The sequence below is a fragment of the Uranotaenia lowii genome, chromosome 1, assembly GCF_029784155.1.
Source record: "Uranotaenia lowii strain MFRU-FL chromosome 1, ASM2978415v1, whole genome shotgun sequence".
NCBI lineage: Eukaryota > Metazoa > Arthropoda > Insecta > Diptera > Culicidae > Uranotaenia > Uranotaenia lowii.
The window spans coordinates 71,248,225-71,266,109 of NC_073691.1; the positions used below are offsets into that span (position 1 = coordinate 71,248,225).

Here is a 17,885-nt window from a genome sequence, read left to right on the forward strand (position 1 = left end):
TAATTAAATTCTTACAGTTCCAGTATGAGAGCGGTTTCCTGGCGCGTTTCGTGAACGGCGTGGAGCCGGACGATGTGTCGGGAGTGTGCGCACAGCATCAGAACCGCGATTTCGTGGTTGATCTCCTTGGCGCAGCACTGGCCGCGGCGACGTCGCCGCAGGAACTTGGCCGCATAGTTGACGCCGGTTTTCTTGTCGACCGCTCGCCGTACGATGCCGTATTTTCCTCTGTTCGGGAAGAAAGAAAAAGGAAACGTGTTTTAGTTAATTGGAAATTTGGTTCAATATGGACGGAATTAAAGGGGGATTTTCTGAAGCAAAAAATAGAAAATTGAAAGTTTAGAAATAATTTCTTGGAAACTTGGAAAGCATGTATTTTAGTATAAAGAAAACTTTAGCTTCAACTTCAGCGCTCCGCATTAATATCGTACTCGTACAACAAATCGCCAAAATTGGCCACCAACATTGGTCCATTTTTTACGGCTCCCGGCTCCTTCAGAAAGCCAACCCACGGCAAAAATTTTATGAATGAATTGCCACTGATTAGGTACCTACTACTCAGCTTTAGGTTTGGCACCTGCATGGTAAATCCACCGGTGAATGGCGATAACTAATTCAATTCAGCGAACACTGTTTGTTCTGTCCGAAGAAACTTGTCGCTGTTATGGTACCGGTGCCTATTTTTGCCTTCCACCCCGTGTTGACTTTCGGAAACGGTACCCCCAGGTTCATTAAAGGAGCCAACAAGTCTTCTGGGGTTTCAAACGACCCGGGACAATAGCCCTAGATGGAGTCGTCCGTATGTCCGTGTCGGTTCCAGTTCCAGTTCGAATTGTCCAGCTTTGGATTGGAACCGATCGATCGCCTGCGTGTGTAGGAGTTTTTCAGTTTTGTCAAACGGGTTTGCTGTTTTTTGGAGGTACCAAAAACTGGTTCCAATCTAATTAGTAGCATTAACCAGGTGCGTTAGACATTAACAGTTTTGTTGAGCCCCCACCCCTTTGGAACTAGAGGCTTGGCAGCTTGTCAACGTTTTTTCACCAGCATAGCAAATTGAAATCCCTTTTTCTATCATGATGAATTCAACTCATAAAAAACGCAAAGTATTCGAGTAGACTACAACCTACAATTTGTTTAATCTATTTAGTCATATTCAAATAGACACACTTGTCGTTTCGAAACCGATAGTAAAAAAAGCAATTTAATTAGAAATAAAATCATAAATGTTTCTGGCCAAAAGAGAGATCCAAGAATAGGGGTATGTTACGAAATCTTCGGGTTGAAATTCCCCCAAGGGTCTTCTTCAACTCATTTGGTAAACTTTAAGGGATCGCACAACGACGATCAAGTCAATCAAGTGTATGGAATCTTGACATAATTTGTTCTAGCTAACGTGCAAAATCCACTGTTATGCGCATATATCAATTGCTTTACAAATTTGGTTTTCCTTACATAGACATACGTTTAAAACATTTTTTTGACGACAGTAAAATGATAGGAGTAACGACAAAACAGTTATTAAGAGTAAAAAGAAGGAATATCAATTTCGGAGTAGTAAACCTGTGTTACAATAAATGAGAACAACTCTACGGTTAAACTTATGAATAAATTGTTCATTTACAACTCACTGTATAGCCCTTCTGACCTCTCTAACAGAATGCTACGACATTTTGGAGATGGAATTCTTAAAATGCTAATATCACATTAGACTGAGTAAATTTCGAGTCATATTTGATTTTTCAAAAACCCTGGGGTCTAAAAAGCTTTGTTTTGGTTTAAAAATCATCCATGATTTTTTGCAGAGCTTTTAAATAACGTTTACAATATTTTGTACTGAAAAATCCACATCATGTTTGTTTCTTCTGCCAAACCGAGCCTGCTTATAGTGTTTGTTCTAAATTTTATATTCTCCAAAGGATATTTTCCGCTGAACAACTTTGTCCAAGACGTAACTTCGAATCTTATTAGACAATAAAGTTATTAGCTGTTTGACAGGGGTATTTTTTTGGCATTGATAAACAATGAAAAGTAGTCATGAAACACCTCGCCTCGCTAGGCACCCAGCAGGGGTGTCAATTGAATTTATTGTTTATCAATGCCACAAGACATACCTTTTATTTTTTTGTAGGTTTGTACGTTTATCAGTTATCAATGATTGATTTCACTTGTAACTGATACAATTTCAAACTCCAACATCACCGAAACTAAATGTGATACACCAAATTTGACAAAAGATTCTAGTAGAGATGTACCTTTTCAACTATTCGGCCAAACGGATTTTCGGCCGAATATTCGGTCTTATATTCAGTTGAGTTTTTAAATAGAAATACTAAATCGATAATTTCATATTCCTCTAATTCATCCATCTTAATGCCCCTCATGTTTTTGAGTCGATTATTTTTAACCAGTTGTACATATAATACCTACATCAGATATTCTTCTAGTAAGACTTTCTTTGATTTTCAAATGCACCAACTGCTGAAAGGACATTAAATGACTTGTCGCTTCTAGGACGTTTATCACTAAAAAGATAGGGTTCCGGTGAAATCTGGGAAAAAAACATGTCAAAACAGGTGCCAAGATATTTTGACATTGCTTATTTTATATAGTATTAGATGAATGTCGGTTTTTGGCAAGATGTTTCTAAAATGGTTGCCAAAAAGAACGATGATCTTAAGCATTCACACGGCCGGGTCTGGACAAATTTTTTGAAAATTTTGTATAATAAAGGGCAAATCCGAACAAAATCTAGGTAATATTCTCAAACATTCAAGAAAAAATAGAAAGAAATTTACTTGAAATTTAAAGTTTTCATTGAATCACTGCAGCAGTGTTAAACTCGTATCTAAGGATTCAACAAAAATAAAAGTTTATTTTTATATTAAGTCAAATAATCGCTTTTGAACGCAAAATTTACAAATTTAGCAAATAATCTGGATAAATCGCCGAATATTCGGACGACCGAATACTCGGTACAACTCTAGATTCGATTTAAGGACGCTAAAATCTACCAAATCAATCATGAAAACATAAGCACCGACATGCTGTTTCCTTGAGTTATCAATTTTTTTTTGAATAAGACGTGTTTATGGGAACTAAATGTTATAAAACGAATTTATTAAACCTTTTTTTCTATATCCAATTTAATTTACCGAATTCTAATGTCAAACTGTTTATATTCTTAGAAATATTTATAATAAATTTGTTTTTCAAATTTGATTTTTTGTGTTCTGAAAACTCTAGAATTTTAGTAAGGAAACCAAGTGTCTACCTTCTGCTCTTTCCAGGACCCAATATTTCAATTGAAAGTGACACACTTTTAAACTTAACTTTAATTCTCAATGTTTACTGAATTTGTATTTGCTTTGTGCTTTCAATATTTACAACAAAACAACATGTATTTTCTCAGTATAACTGAACATGATGCATTAGAAATATAATATTTATATTTAGATTATAAAGTACTCAAAACTCAAAGTTACTCAAAACGAGGGCAGGGTTAAGTTTAAAGGCACAGGAAGATTGATGTGATGGGCTTGATGTACATGTGCCTAGAAAAACATTGTAGTAATCATATAATCAATTCGAAACACTGTCCCGTAGCTTTGAGCTACTGTCATAAAAATTGAATCTCGCTGATCTAAGAGCAAGTCCAATGGTGTTGTGAAAAAGTGGTAAGAATTTTGACAGCTGTAGCACAGATGGGAATTTTTGTATCGTGAAAAATAGACCAAAAATGTTGGCCGTCCACCGGTGTGATAGAAAACGAAGGTATAAAATTGGGAGCAACCAGCGATGTCAAGTGCATTTGCTGTTCAGTATTTTTACTATTTTTCCTATTTCGAATTGATCAAATTCACTTTATTGAAATAGTAGTGCTAATATTGAAAATTGATTATTAATGTGTATGTACAAATACTGTATAAGTTATAATGCATTCCAATATTTAAAAAAATAATCAGTTCATAAGAAAAAAACAAAAAAACGCTCAAATGTCAAATTGATCTGATTAAATCATTGACCAGTGAGCAGGGATCAAATTTTGTTTCATTAGAATGACCATTCTTAAAAAAATTTCTAAGTTGTTGAGAGAGTTTTGCATTGGATAAGTTTACAAGTTTCACTTAACTGAGCATGTCTCATCTATGAAACAACAGCTTTGTTGATTTTGTTTGGTTCCGCCACGATTTTTTTTTTCATAAACGCTTAAAAATCTTTTAAAAAAGTGCTAATTTTCTGTCGAAACGTAAGAAATGCTGTATCAAAATTTCTATTTGGCTGACCTAGGTTATTATATGGTAGTGGTATTGTAACGTTCTTCCAATGCTATGAGTAAAATTCTCGAAATTGTATGGGCAAGTAGAGCACAAATGAAAGTGAATTTGGTCTTTGATGGACTCTTCGAATTTATATAGGTTTTACATATAATTTAAATTGTGTTTTTGTTTGGTAACTTTTAATACAAACTTATATTGGTCGGCCGTTTCATTTCTTGTTCCTTCTCTGAAAATCCAACCAGGTCCCACCTGTGGAACATTCCGATATCCGAACCGTTCCTGACCGTGTTTCAACAAAGGGATCAATGACCCAACCCACCGGAAGCCAAATTTGGTGCATTCCTGCAGCACAACCTAAAATTTGGAATATGGGGTTTAATTATAAAATAATTTGCGTTTGATATGATTGACACTCGACGAATTAACAGCGAGGGTTCCGTTTTCTAATGATGATGATGGCGGCGTTCAAACTTTGATACCGAGCATTCCGACGGAATAACTTTTTCAAATAAAAAAACGAAACTCCTACTCCCGAAAACCGCTCAAGCAAAATTTATTTACCCCGCTATCTGGCATCTCTGCGCCTCGAAATGTATGATAGCCCACTCAATTGGCAAGGGCATGACAAAAATTGGCTGTAGGTTTTAAAGAGTTGATTAACTTCTTTGTAATTCGTATCAATTTAAGTGATAACAGAATTGTTTACAAAAGAAAATATCACTTTATGTTAAAATCCTGAAATTGGACAATTTCCTTTATTTTCCCCTCAACTAAGGTTTTGAGCATAAGAAAGATGGCAGCACCGAAGCGTTTCATGCACGAATACAGTTGTATTGCAACGCCGACTCTATCACTCGGTTCGGTGTTGCAAAACATCGTGATTTTCTATCACCCTCGGCCAAAAAATGTTCCTATACGATACAAATTTTGCAGCGCGAAACTGTTCGAATATCAGATTTTCCCAACACCCATGTACGGCAAATGTGTTGTGATGTGTTGTAAACCTTCGAAATTTCTATCTCCATCTCAACCAGTGAACTTGCTCTAACTGCTGCAAAATTATTTTGAAGCAAATTTCTAGTTCAAAATAAGGAACAAAATTTTGAAAAATTTAACAATGACTTATCGAAAATGGTAATCAAGAGTAAGAAGAGAGTATTGTTGTTTTTTTGAGACATATTTGAATTTCGAACCCAGAAACTAGCCTCCACACCACCCAATGGACGGGTCCTACGTATGGGCCTGATTAGGTATCTTGTTTTCTCACCATTGATCTTTTTGATCTGGTATTGTCTATTTCTATATTGTTTATTTTTGTTAACCTTAAGTTAATTTGTTTTATATTTTTTATCTTATTTTACCTTTTTTATCTTGTTTCACCATTTCTCATGTTGTTCTATCCCGAGGGATTGCAATAGAGAACTAATTCTTTGAATTTAGAATGGTTGTGATCAAAATTCCACAACTGCTTCACACATTGAAACAATTTGCAACAATTCGCAATTTTTTTTCTCTTTCTGAGCACTAGCTACAACTTATCAATCATTGGCTGCACAATTTTTGTGTTCATCGACGTATCTTCTATCTTTATCTCAGTCCTCGGTTCTATCCTGTTTCATCTGGTGTCATCTTTTCATTATTTTTATCATAATATATTTGACTCGTTGAGTACTTCTACCCAATACCCATATTTTGAAGATTTTACGCGATTTTTTAAATTTGCCAGGTGGTCGAAGAATGCAAAATATGGGCCTTAAATGTCTGCTCGGATATTGTTAGCTCATAGAAAATCAAATGATAATGTCTCGTGAGGTCTCTGATATTGATGAGTATACAGACACAAAAATTCCCCAATATTGACTTTCTTTCTTTTCCGTTATCAAAGTACTGAAAAGAACGTTGAATTCCAAGTAACAAAAATACGTTTGTAAACAAACCGAATGTTTTTGACTGGAGACGGATTAATAGAAAAAAATCCTTCACCAGCCGATGCGCCTCGTCAATCAGCTAGCTACCTACAACTGGTTGATTGCTGCAAGTTTACATCCAAAAATAAACACATTCATTCGGTCAGTCGACTAAGCAGAACGGTTTCATTCATCAAACGTCCTACCTTGTTGAACAAAGCATAGAAATTGTAAACGAAACTAGCCTATTTGGGATGCATTCAAATTTTCCTCCACCTTCTTCTTGGTTTTCTGTTTTCCGCGGCTCCCCAACCACGCACCGGCCGAAGTGTTTACAATCAGCTGGCAGCAGCAGCATCTTTGCGCGCGCCCCGCGTTTTGTTTATTTGCGTATCCGTGCGTATTTCGTTTCATTTTCATTCATCCACATTCAGCTCTGGCTGGTTGCATTTGGTCCGTCTGTCGTCCCATTCGTAAACAGAAGACCCAAACCCATTCCGTCCGTTCGCGTTACGGTGTGTTTGGTTTTTTGGTCAAATTTATTTTAATGACCCCATCGGAGTAAATCATCTGTATACAAACACCGGGTCCAAACTATGTATGCGCTCATCTCATCATCAATGAGCCGCGCCGGGCGGAAATTCAAGACGCCGGAAGGTCTTCGCGGTTCGCGGTGGATTTTTTTTCTTTCTTTTTTAAAGCAGCAGCACAAATCAATCCGTAATGGGGGGAAGTTCACAGAATTTGTAACGAGACGACACGGTTGGCAACATAAAGTAGGTATTAAAAATCTTAACCACGTGGGTATTGAAAATTAGGTGAGAACGACCTCGTCCTGAACTAGTTAGCATTCTGTGATAGGGTTTTTTTTTTCTAAGACGAGATGGAACAAATGGAAAAGGCAATCTCAATCTGAGTAGATGAACAAATTCGGCAACGGTGATTAACGGTGGGATACCGTGACATTTGTGTCACAACCCAAGTACCCGGTCTTAATAAACGCCCAGTTGCCGTTCGCTCACACACGTTTTGGGTTTTATGACTCCGTAACGAAATTGAGACATACAACTTCAACAACCATTCATTGTTTGGACGCAACCTTCCTTCCATTGATGGGGAATGCTGCTGCTGGCTGGACTAATTTGGCGAATCATGCATTACGCTTGAGAGCTACAACATGCCAAATAGGCGATTTTTTGTTGTTGCTCGAAATTAACAGCTCCAAATCGGTCAAAGCAACTTAACCATCGGCAGAACCAACCCAAAGAGTAAGATTTAGATCAGTGTCAAATGTACGATTTGGATGATGGCAAAAAAAGCAACGAAACCTGATTGATCCGCCAACACCTTCTGTCTCCGGCCTTTGGTTTCACTAATTTGCGCCATCGATTAATGTGGAGCGCGCTAGCTAAACCATGCTGATGTTTTTTTTATTTCTGGCTTAACATCCTTTCTCTCAGGGCCATACAATCGATACTACTTCAAACACGTGTAATGCATAAATTTTAGGAGGTTTATTAAAATCTCTTAAAAAATTCTAACAAAACTTCTAAAAAAACAACAGGAACATTTTGCTTCAATTACATGAAGATCCTGATCCGGGACCTAGATCATGGATATGATTCCGAATATTGGATGCCGATTTTTGGTCTCCGGATTTCTATTCCTGTTCTAGGATTCCGAACCTCGATCTCGTTTCCTAGCTTATTTTGATTTCGAATTCAGATTTCGGATTCGAATCCTGAATCATGAACACGGATTCCGATTCACATCCTTATCCTGGCTGTTGAATGCTTGATTCTGATCTTAATCTTGATCTCCTGATCTGATCTGATCTCGAATCTTTGCTGATTCTGGATCCTGATCCATTATTCTTCCAGTTGCTCGTGCTGCTCCTGAAACCGGATTTGGATACTTGATCCCTTGATCTTGACATTATGATACTGATCTTGAATTCTTAGAAGGTTTGTGATGGAAATGCTTCTAAAAAAATATTATTCTCGCTCTTTTTCACTTTCTTTCTACCCGTCTGTAAAATTGCAGAATCTGAAATGTTCTTGCTAAAAAGGACATCACTTTCACCGATAAGGCCGATAAATCAATTGATGAACCTAATTCTCGAAATCTAAATACTTATTTCAGGACTTGATTCTAGCCCTGATCCTGGATCTTAACAAAGATTCCACATTCTGATCCTGATTCCGGTCCTGAATTCTGCTATTAATACTTACCCCGAATTAACGTCGTGAGAATATGGGGGAGGGGGGAGCTCCCCCCTCTATGGAGATTATTTCCAAGTAAAAATCTCAGTTCAAGAAATGAATTTACCGTAGTGATATGAAATTACTTGATCCCAAAACACGAGTGTCAGAAAATTGGCTCGTCTCCGGCGGTATTAAGTCCTTAGTCACTCTAGGCCTAAGATTTTTCATTCTACGACACTTTATGACGTTCACGAATTAAAACTAATTTTTAAATATTAATTCCTATTTACAATTTGATATATTGAAACTCAAATCTTGACACACAAAAACCCTACCTCGTATTTTAATGGGTTTAATTAAAAAGTTTAACTAAAGAAGTTCAGAATTTAAAACCAATAATTTTAGCCATGTTGCAGGTGTTGAATACTCACTGTAGTAAACGTAAACAGTATTCGTAAGTAAAAAGTAGTATCCATTACAGTGTTACTAATCATTTCGATTATCGAAAAATTGTTTATGTCATTACATTTTTTTTCTGCAAATATGAAATATGAAATAAATTTCAACCTCAATTTTATTTGATATTTCTAACCCAAATTAAGAAGTGTTTTGATAAGTTACACAAGTCCACAAAATTATCATTTTCCGAGATGCAAAGAATTTAGGAGCTATTTCGATAAATTTGGGTGCTCTGAATCCAAATAAACAATTAGTATTATTCTATCAGCTTTTGTTTTTGAAATATATAACTTTCAGAAATAGGTAAAAATCATTTATAGTTTCTGAACTTTTTGACAAAACTTAAAACTTTGCCAATAAATTTAAAATAAAATAATCAGATTTATTATCAACTTTCCCCAAAAACTGTAATAAATTTCGACTTTCGCGAAAAAAATAGAAGTTATCTATTTATGACACATTCCACGCGCATGTACCGCACGAAAGCGATTTTTATCCGTTCGCGTATCAAAAAATCTCAAACTTGTCTATAATATTTAAATCACACAAAACCAACGGGAAAAGAGAAAACAAAATTTTACTCGCGTTTTATATGATTTTGAAAATCTATTTTTTTTTTGTTAAAAAAGTGGTTATTTTGACAACTTTTACAAAATAATTTATTAAAGTATATGAATGAATTTGTTTTGGAATTTTTTCTAATACGTTTTGAAGCCAAAAAACACTGCTTCGTTTTGTAGAAAAAAGAATTTGTTTTTATCCAATGTAGTTGTTTTGAAAAGCGAACAAAAACAGCCGCAAATGAGTGAATTCACGTCATAAAAAAGGGAACTTTTTAATTTTACGAGAAAACTTTGACATTTTGTGACATGAGATCTTCTTTGAAAATGATGAGGCGATTCTGAAACACTAAATTTCATAGAAATCGGTTGAAATATAGCTGAGTTACAAAAGCTCGATTGAGTGAATTCACGTCACAAAATTTGATTTTTTGTAAAATTTTATATGAAAAATATGCTCCGAAAGCTGTTTTGACCCTTCAGATGGTCCGATTCACAAATCAAGCATAATTTAGTTGATTTTTTAATAAGTTCATTATTTTCAAATAACAATACAAAAAGATTTTTTTTTTTTGTGAATCTTCAAATGAAGACAGTAATAATATGAACGTATGATCCCTCAATAGGTTGCTATTCAAATGCCAATCAAAATAAGGAAAAAGTTAGATGAAGATACTGAAAATTTATGATAGTAAAAGTCGGAACAACAAAATGTCGTTTTTTTAAGTGCACATAAAATTTGAAGGCTCTATAGAATGGTTCAGTACCTATAACTTTATATTTCGTGACGTGAATTAAGTCAACTAACCTGTTATGTTTAAACTGAGTGAATTCACGTCACAACTTCATATAAGAATAACTTCGTTCGTTGTTGTTTAATCGAAAAGATACGCACAGCAAATTGTGGGTAATTATTTTTTCTACAACTCATTCGAAGACACCGATATTCTTTTTCCACAGAGAGAACAGGAAATCAAAGTTGTATGTACTGATGTCGAAAATGATCAATTCTAGCGTGAATTCACGTCACAAAAATAATCAATCACAACAAAAACAACTAAAATTTTTTAAGGACCAAATTATATTCATTTTGAAAGAAATTCAATTTGCGACCGTTTGCTATATTTTTTTTTTTCATTTTCAAGTAAATTGGTTGACTTTTAGAATGATAACAGTGCAGAAAAGTCCAGAAAAGCGATTTCACGTCACGGTGGAATATGTCTTATGTACTTTTCCCCTATCTGAGAAATACGGAATTTTTACGAATGCTTAAAAAAGTTTTAAATCAAATTGAATTAAGGTATTATTTTACAGTAGAAATCAAATCGGTTTGCATGGCTCAACAAATTTGTTAAATAAGATAAAACCTTTTTTCAACTTTCTTCAGTAATGTCAACAATATTGAAAGCTTCAAACTAAAAATCCAAATTTTTAACAGGAAAAACATAGTTTTTACCTTTTGTCCTTTTCAGGATCCAATATTTCAAATGACGGCGACAAAAGTAAACGTTCACTTACTTTTAATTAATCTAAGAAAAGTTAGAAAAATGATTCGAACTGGCAACTTTAAAGCCAAAAAAATGAAATATGCATCGTTAGCTGAAATAGTATTTATTTTGTGCTTCCAATATTTGCAAGAAAATGTAATATTGTTATGTTTTTATTTTTCTCAAATCAAAACAAATAAATCTCGCGTGAGCTTTCATTACGTCGTGTGAAACACAATGTATACAAACAATTTTATTAAAAAATACAAAAACTGACAGAAACTAGTCGCAACTTCTTCCCATTTAGAATATTTGTAGCCTGGAAAACATATTCTATATGTGAAACACATATTTTAAAGTTGTTTTGATAACTTTTGCAGCAGTTTTCTGTGGATTTTTAAGATGTTTCTTACAACGTAGTGAAAGCTCACGCGAGAAATAAATTAAAATACTGTTCTGAACTCATAAAAAGAATCTCTTGAACCATTTTTTCAGTACCGGTGGAATTTGAACATGAAAAATTATTTTATCGCTTGCTTAGATTTCTGACACTCTCGAAATAAAACTAAACATTTTCTTGTTTTTATCAAATAAAATAATAAAATTCAATCATAAACAATCTGTTTTAAATTAATGCTCTTGAGTTCAAAATGAATATTTTATTCCTCAAAGAGAATTTACATTGAAAATTGTGATTAAATATTATTTCAAATTCGAGATATAACAGTAGTTTTTTTTTTTTTTCATTTAACCCTTCCTTCCCTTGAAAAGAAATTTAAATTAAGATGAATTTATATTCATTATCAATTTGCTTAACAATTTTTTAATCATGGTAAATTTCTGACCTGATCTGAAATTGATTTCAAAATTCGGATTTAATTTTGTTTAAACTTTTGAGTTTAAGTTATAGTATTCTATTTGTGGGCATTTTTATGTCTGATGTTTTCAATTGTGGTTTAAAAAAAATAATTCGTGTTCATTTTCTGGAGTTTCGGAAAAATTGATTTCAAATTTGTACTGCTTGAAATTTATTTACAAGTAAATTTCTTGATCAGAATAGGGAACCTTGTTTTAAATATTTAGTTTATTTATGACTTATCGGAAAAAGCATTGATTTGAAATTTTAATTCTGATTTATTTTGAATCGTTTCAGTATTTTTTTTTAAGTTTTTGTGATGATCATGAGTAAAAAAAATGGTTTAAGAATCAATTTTCTTATTGATTATGCATTTTTGGTATTTATTGTTATAATTTCTAGCTTAATTTGAATTCCAAACCAACGCCAAGCATAGAAGGTTTCTCGCCTGTCTCGAATACTCATCTTTATCTTTATTTCTGGATACTTGGTCTCGATTTTGAATCTTGAATCCTGGATCTAAAATCCTGATCCCGGCTCATGATCCCAGGTCCTTTTTTTGTAAATTTATCCCAGATCCTGATTCTGCACTTACCCCCAGATTCTGATCCTAATTCTTAATATTGTTTCTGATTCTAAATTCTGGGTCCTGCTCCTAGAATTTTAATCCTGATCCTACATTCTGATCCCGAATTCTGATCATTGATTCTGATTGTAGATCCTGGACAGGATACTGGACCGGATCCTTATTCTCATCTTGGATACTAATGTCAGATCCTTGATCCTGGTGCTGAATCCTGGGTCCTGAATCTGGATCTTGATACCTGAATCCAAGGTTGCCGAAATCACAGAAAAGTCTGTAATTTCACAGAATTTTTAACGAATTTTCATCACAGAATCTGTGTCACAGAACAAAAAATTTTGAAATTTTCACAGATTTCACAGATTTTTTAAAATTTAAATGAATTTCTGAAATTATAATTTTTTTGACAGTATCGAAATTTAGATTTCTTACTCTGAATTAGAAAATTATGATAAGATTAGTAATGGTAAATGATTTTGCCCAACTAAAATGTGAAAAGACCCAATTAACCATGAATTTTCTGTAAAATTCAAAGGAATAGCATCACAGAAATCCATCACAGAATTTTTGGGTAAAATTACAGAAAGTCAGAATTATTTTTCTCAAAAACACAAATTTTTTTTTTCGGCAACCTTGCCTGAATCCTGGGTACTGATCCTGGATCTTTTTACCTGACCAAGGATACTGTTTTGAAATTCTGTTTCCAGATAATGATCGTGGATCTTTATCCTGAACTCTGATATTGATCTTAGATTGAGCTTGCCCGATTGCCCAGTTTTCTCCGGACTTGTCCGGATATTTGGCACCAAATTTAGGAGAATCCAGTCCGACCCGGTTGCACGGATTTGCCTGAAAATATCTCGGGTTTTGCCTCGATATATTCGCTTTAACTGTAAAATATTGTAGAGCTTGTTTTTTCCTTATAATAATTTGAAAGCCTTAAAAATATTTAAAGTATTTTCTTCTTGATTTTAATTGAATAACTCCGTAGTTTTAACCAAACTTGCCGGATATAGCTCGAATTTTGGGTTAACCATATTGAAATCGAATGCCCGGATTTGGAAAGGTTTTTAGATAAAACTGCACGGATTTGTCCGGACCGAATAAGTCCGGGAAACATGTTCCCAAGGAACTTTCCAGGTTTTATAACTTGCTACAAGACCAAGCTTCAGAGCAAAATATTTTTAATAGATGTTTTTCTGGACCCCAACGTTTTTATTTAACTTAAAAAAAATTTTATTACATTTTTGTGGCTGTTTGAAGTCAAAACTACGATTTTTCACGAAAAAATCCGCCATTTTTCACCTGTAAAATCTCCCCAAAGTAAAAAAAAAAACAAAAAAGAAAAACGTTGGGGTCTGGTATTTCATATGTAGAAAATGTGTTCCAAATTTGAAAAGAATCGGATAAGTAATTTTCAAATGACGATGTCCACGGACTTTAAAAAAGTGCTTTCGAGAAAAACGCGTTTGAAGTTTCTGCTCTTGCTTGCTTGCTAGATAGGAGGAGATAAAGGCCTATAATTTCTACAGTTTTGCTCCAATTGACTTGAAAATTTGACACAACATTCTTGAAATGTTTTACAATAAGAAAATAAAAAAATAAAAAAATCGATTTTTTGAAAGTGTTAGACCCTACCCCCCGCCCCCCTCCCCCTTAAGTTATATAAGAAACCTGAAGAATTTTAAAAATCAAACAGTGTTACTTGGGTTGGCAACCTTATCTTAGATCCTTATTCCGAATTGTAATACAGATCTTGGATTCTGATTCTGATCTCTATCCTGATGCTGATCCTCGAGCTGATTCTTAATCTTTAATCGGGATCCTAATTCTGGATCCTGATTCCGGGAGTTGATCTAGGATTGGGAAACTGACCATATATTTGATAATTCTACTTATTCATAGAATTTTTTCATAAAATAGGGGAGATAAGGGCATAATGGCCACCTTAAGAAGGACACTTATTTAACCATAGAAAAAAGCTTTATTCCCAAGTAACCAAAAGTCACATAGATACTTAATCCTGTGCATTAGAAGTTCACATTTGGCTGAGTAAAAGGTACTCAAGATAAATGAAATGATTTGGATTTTGATTTGGACTTCTGACCGAACTTAAAAAGTCTAAACAAGTAGCATAGAACATTGTTGTGCGTTCCAAGTACCTTAAAAAATCCAGAATTCAATTAGGCTTATCGTGCTTCGTTACGAACTTCTTACGAATTTGTTGGTTCAATGCAGAACTTCTTACGAACTTTTTGGTTCCAAACAGAGCTTGTTACGAACTTTTTGGTTCCATGAGGAACTTCTATAGAACTTCAATACAAACGTTAGCGTTAAGATTTTTCACAAGAGTGAAAAACAGAATATCAGAACTTCGAATGTACGAGCAACGATTATTTTTGTCTTTATTAGAGAGACTTTCAGCCTTTAGTTGGTTCAACGAAGAACAGCGCAAGAACAACGAATTAAACCCACAAATAAATCAACTGTTTTAATCTAAATGGAAAAATTACATAAATCTTATATATTTTTCACATTGTTTTGCATTTTAAAGAATATTCATATTTAACTAACCGAAAAAAACACACCTTTTCGTTTACAATTCGATTTTTCTTCTTGCACCTGGAGCAACGTAAAAACTGGCTTGTATCGACGGTAGCCTCTTGCAACTAGCGGCAATTTATTCTTTAATATGATAAGCAGGGTCCGAAATTTCTGTATGCCTTTTTGATAGTTGAACAAGGTTCGCAAATTTTCATTATCGTGGTTGGGAGAACTCTTGATGAGGAATTTAGCGCTCTCCATTTTTGAAACTAAAACAGAAAACAGATAGAAAGAAAATTAATCACAAAAAACAACTCAAAACATAAAAATACTCACGTTTAATTTCAATTCCTCCTAGTTTGTTTTGGAAAAAGTTGAAACATCCTTTGGTACGAATGTTTACATTTTTTATTATCGCCTGCTTTGAAAAGTCGATAATTCCAAGTTTATTTCATATTGATGTTTAAAATAACAGCAATCTAAGCATTGGCCATGGTACAGAGGTAGCGTGTTCAGTTTTCACCTCGCTGGTTCAGGTTCAAATCTCCAAGCATACAAATTTTTAAAGTAAGTATGAAACCCAATCACAGTAAAAGCAACATCAGATTAATAATAAAAAGGTATAAAAAACCATAGCAAGAAACGAATTTTTCTTTTTTCTTTTTTTTTCGAGGTCTCATGTTGAGGCTGAATAGCCTTCTATTCAGCTTCTATTATGGACTTTAGAAGTATCGATAAGAACTTAAATTTGAGGCTGAGTAGAATGCTACTCATTCGTTAAACAAAGCTGAGTAAGCTTTTAAGAGCCTGTTTTATGGAACTTTTGGTTACTTGGGTTATGTGAGTTACATCACTGTTTCGTGTTCAGATACTAAAGAAGTCTATTTGATACCTGGCTAAAACTTGAAAATTGATCACTATAGGGGCCGATGGGAACCCCCCTGGGGCAGTATGCGCATCATTAATCGGGGCACGATGAGCTTTTTCTGTCGAAGATTCTCGCAGCGAATTTACCTCGATGAAGTCAACAAAATTATAGAGCTACAGCTTGACAGATTTCATCTGATAAGTTGGCCTAGTGGTAAGGGGTCGGAGAGGTAACTCAGAAGACTCAGATTCGATGCCTGGTCGAGGCAATTTTTTTTTTCATTTACTATTTATGATTGATTATTTATTTTGATTGTTGCATTGTACGGCTAGTCTAATCTTCCTTCAAACAAAACAATAACAAAATGATGTAAACACACAGAATACAAACAATTCACACACACTCATATATTATTTTTCTGGTGCTTTGTTTGCCGAATGATGCGACTAGCCGTATAATGCAATAATCAAAATAGTCAATCATGAATAGTAAAATCGCTTCGACCAAGAATCGAACTTGAGTTCTCTGAGTTACCTTTCCGACACCTTACCTCTAGGCCGACTCGTCAGATGAAATCTATCAAGCTGTTGCTCTATAGTTGAGTTGACTTCATCAAGTTGAATTCGCTGCTAGGTTCTGCGGCAGAAAATGCTCATCATGCCCCGATCAATGGTGCTCTGATCGCCCCAAGTCAACAAATTCAAGAAAAACAGCATTTTAAAGTAGTTCAGTGAAGGTGAAACTTGAGGAACAATGTTTACATCATGTACATCAGCAGTGTGGACATTATAGATCAAGACGATTTATCGATCCCTAGAGCTCATTTTCCGGTGTTTGAAAATTGTAATTTTTTCAATACTTGAGAACCAAGTTGGCTTTTTTAATATGTCTGTGAAGTGTAAAAGAAGATTGCTTATTTGTTTAAGAATTAATACAATAGGAACTACACAACTGCTCATCATGAAAATTTATTTAAGATAATACGTACTTCAGTAGAAAAGAGGGGTGTTCGTGATGCCCGTATCCACCCTTCTTTAAACTTTATTTATTTTCCCTTCTCGGGGTTTCTCGAAAATAGCAAACGAGGGGATACAAAAGAACAATTTGATATTTGTTCCGGCCTTATTAGATAAAATGATGATCGATTTTTATTAGTTAACTAGTTACAGATAAAACTATCTCATACTGAGTAAAGAAAAATAGTTTTCTTTTTCAAAAGAACTTCTATGATGTCGGGTCTTACTGGAGACTTTAATCAGAAGTTAAAAGTTTTAATTTCAGGTTTAGATGTCCAGAAAATTGTATTTTATCATCGTTTTTTTTTTGTATAAATTTGTGATGCAAAAAAAGTGATTCTCATTAAAATTTGGAGGCACCTGTTTGAAAAAAATGACTGGAAAAGCTTTAGAAAAACAAAAAAAAAACTTTAGATTGGGTATAGAATTTTACGAACTCGAACAAGGCCGGGGCAGGAAGTATTTGTTTACAGAGTGACAATAAAGTTCCCGTACTTTTCAAAAACTCTTCAAACATGTTTATATACAATCTAATCGAATCATCCGAAAAGGATTGGCAGCAAGCTGTGCTCGAGAACGGTCGCAGAAAATAAAGTTTGTCAATGATAAAAATTTTAAAATTTTAGTAAAAAATTACTTTCTAAAAAGTTTGTTTGTGATTCAAGTGCAGTATTTTATTATTTTCTGTGATGTAAAAGTGGAGTTTCATCGAAAAAATCCTCGAAGACCGCTTTTTCCTCTCAATCGATTCAGTGAAGACGGTTCTATGACCTCGAAAGGAATCTAAAAATCTCAATTTTGCTAGGCCCTTATGATCCGGATCTCATTTAAGATAAGTGGAATTTGTTGAATATTTTGAAATTCTAATGTGTCAAACTTTAAAATTAATCACGAGCAAGAAAATTAGCTGATATTTCATTTTTAATAGCTTCATTGTTGGCAGCAAGGTGTGAAATATTAAACTATAGGAATTTACATTTGTGGGCAAGCCAGTATTCAAGAAAAGCTTTGATTGCATTCACATGATTCAGTTGCAAGTTCCAAACTTGAAATCAAGAAGGCCCTAAAGTTTTAGAAAGTTTCAAGCAAGTCTATCATAAATGTTATACAATCGCATTTGAAAA

The 17,885-nt window shown here is 34.2% G+C and overlaps 1 protein-coding gene across 1 annotated transcript in view; it reads right to left on the reverse strand.

The window, feature by feature from the left end:
• LOC129739098 (death-associated protein kinase related-like) overlaps window positions 1–17,885 on the reverse strand; it is a 383,120-nt gene that overhangs the window by 13,053 nt on the left and 352,182 nt on the right. The window contains exon 2 of the mRNA XM_055730500.1: window positions 16–228. Coding sequence (XP_055586475.1) covers window positions 16–228 — 213 coding nt within the window. The remainder of the gene's footprint in view (window positions 1–15; window positions 229–17,885) is intronic.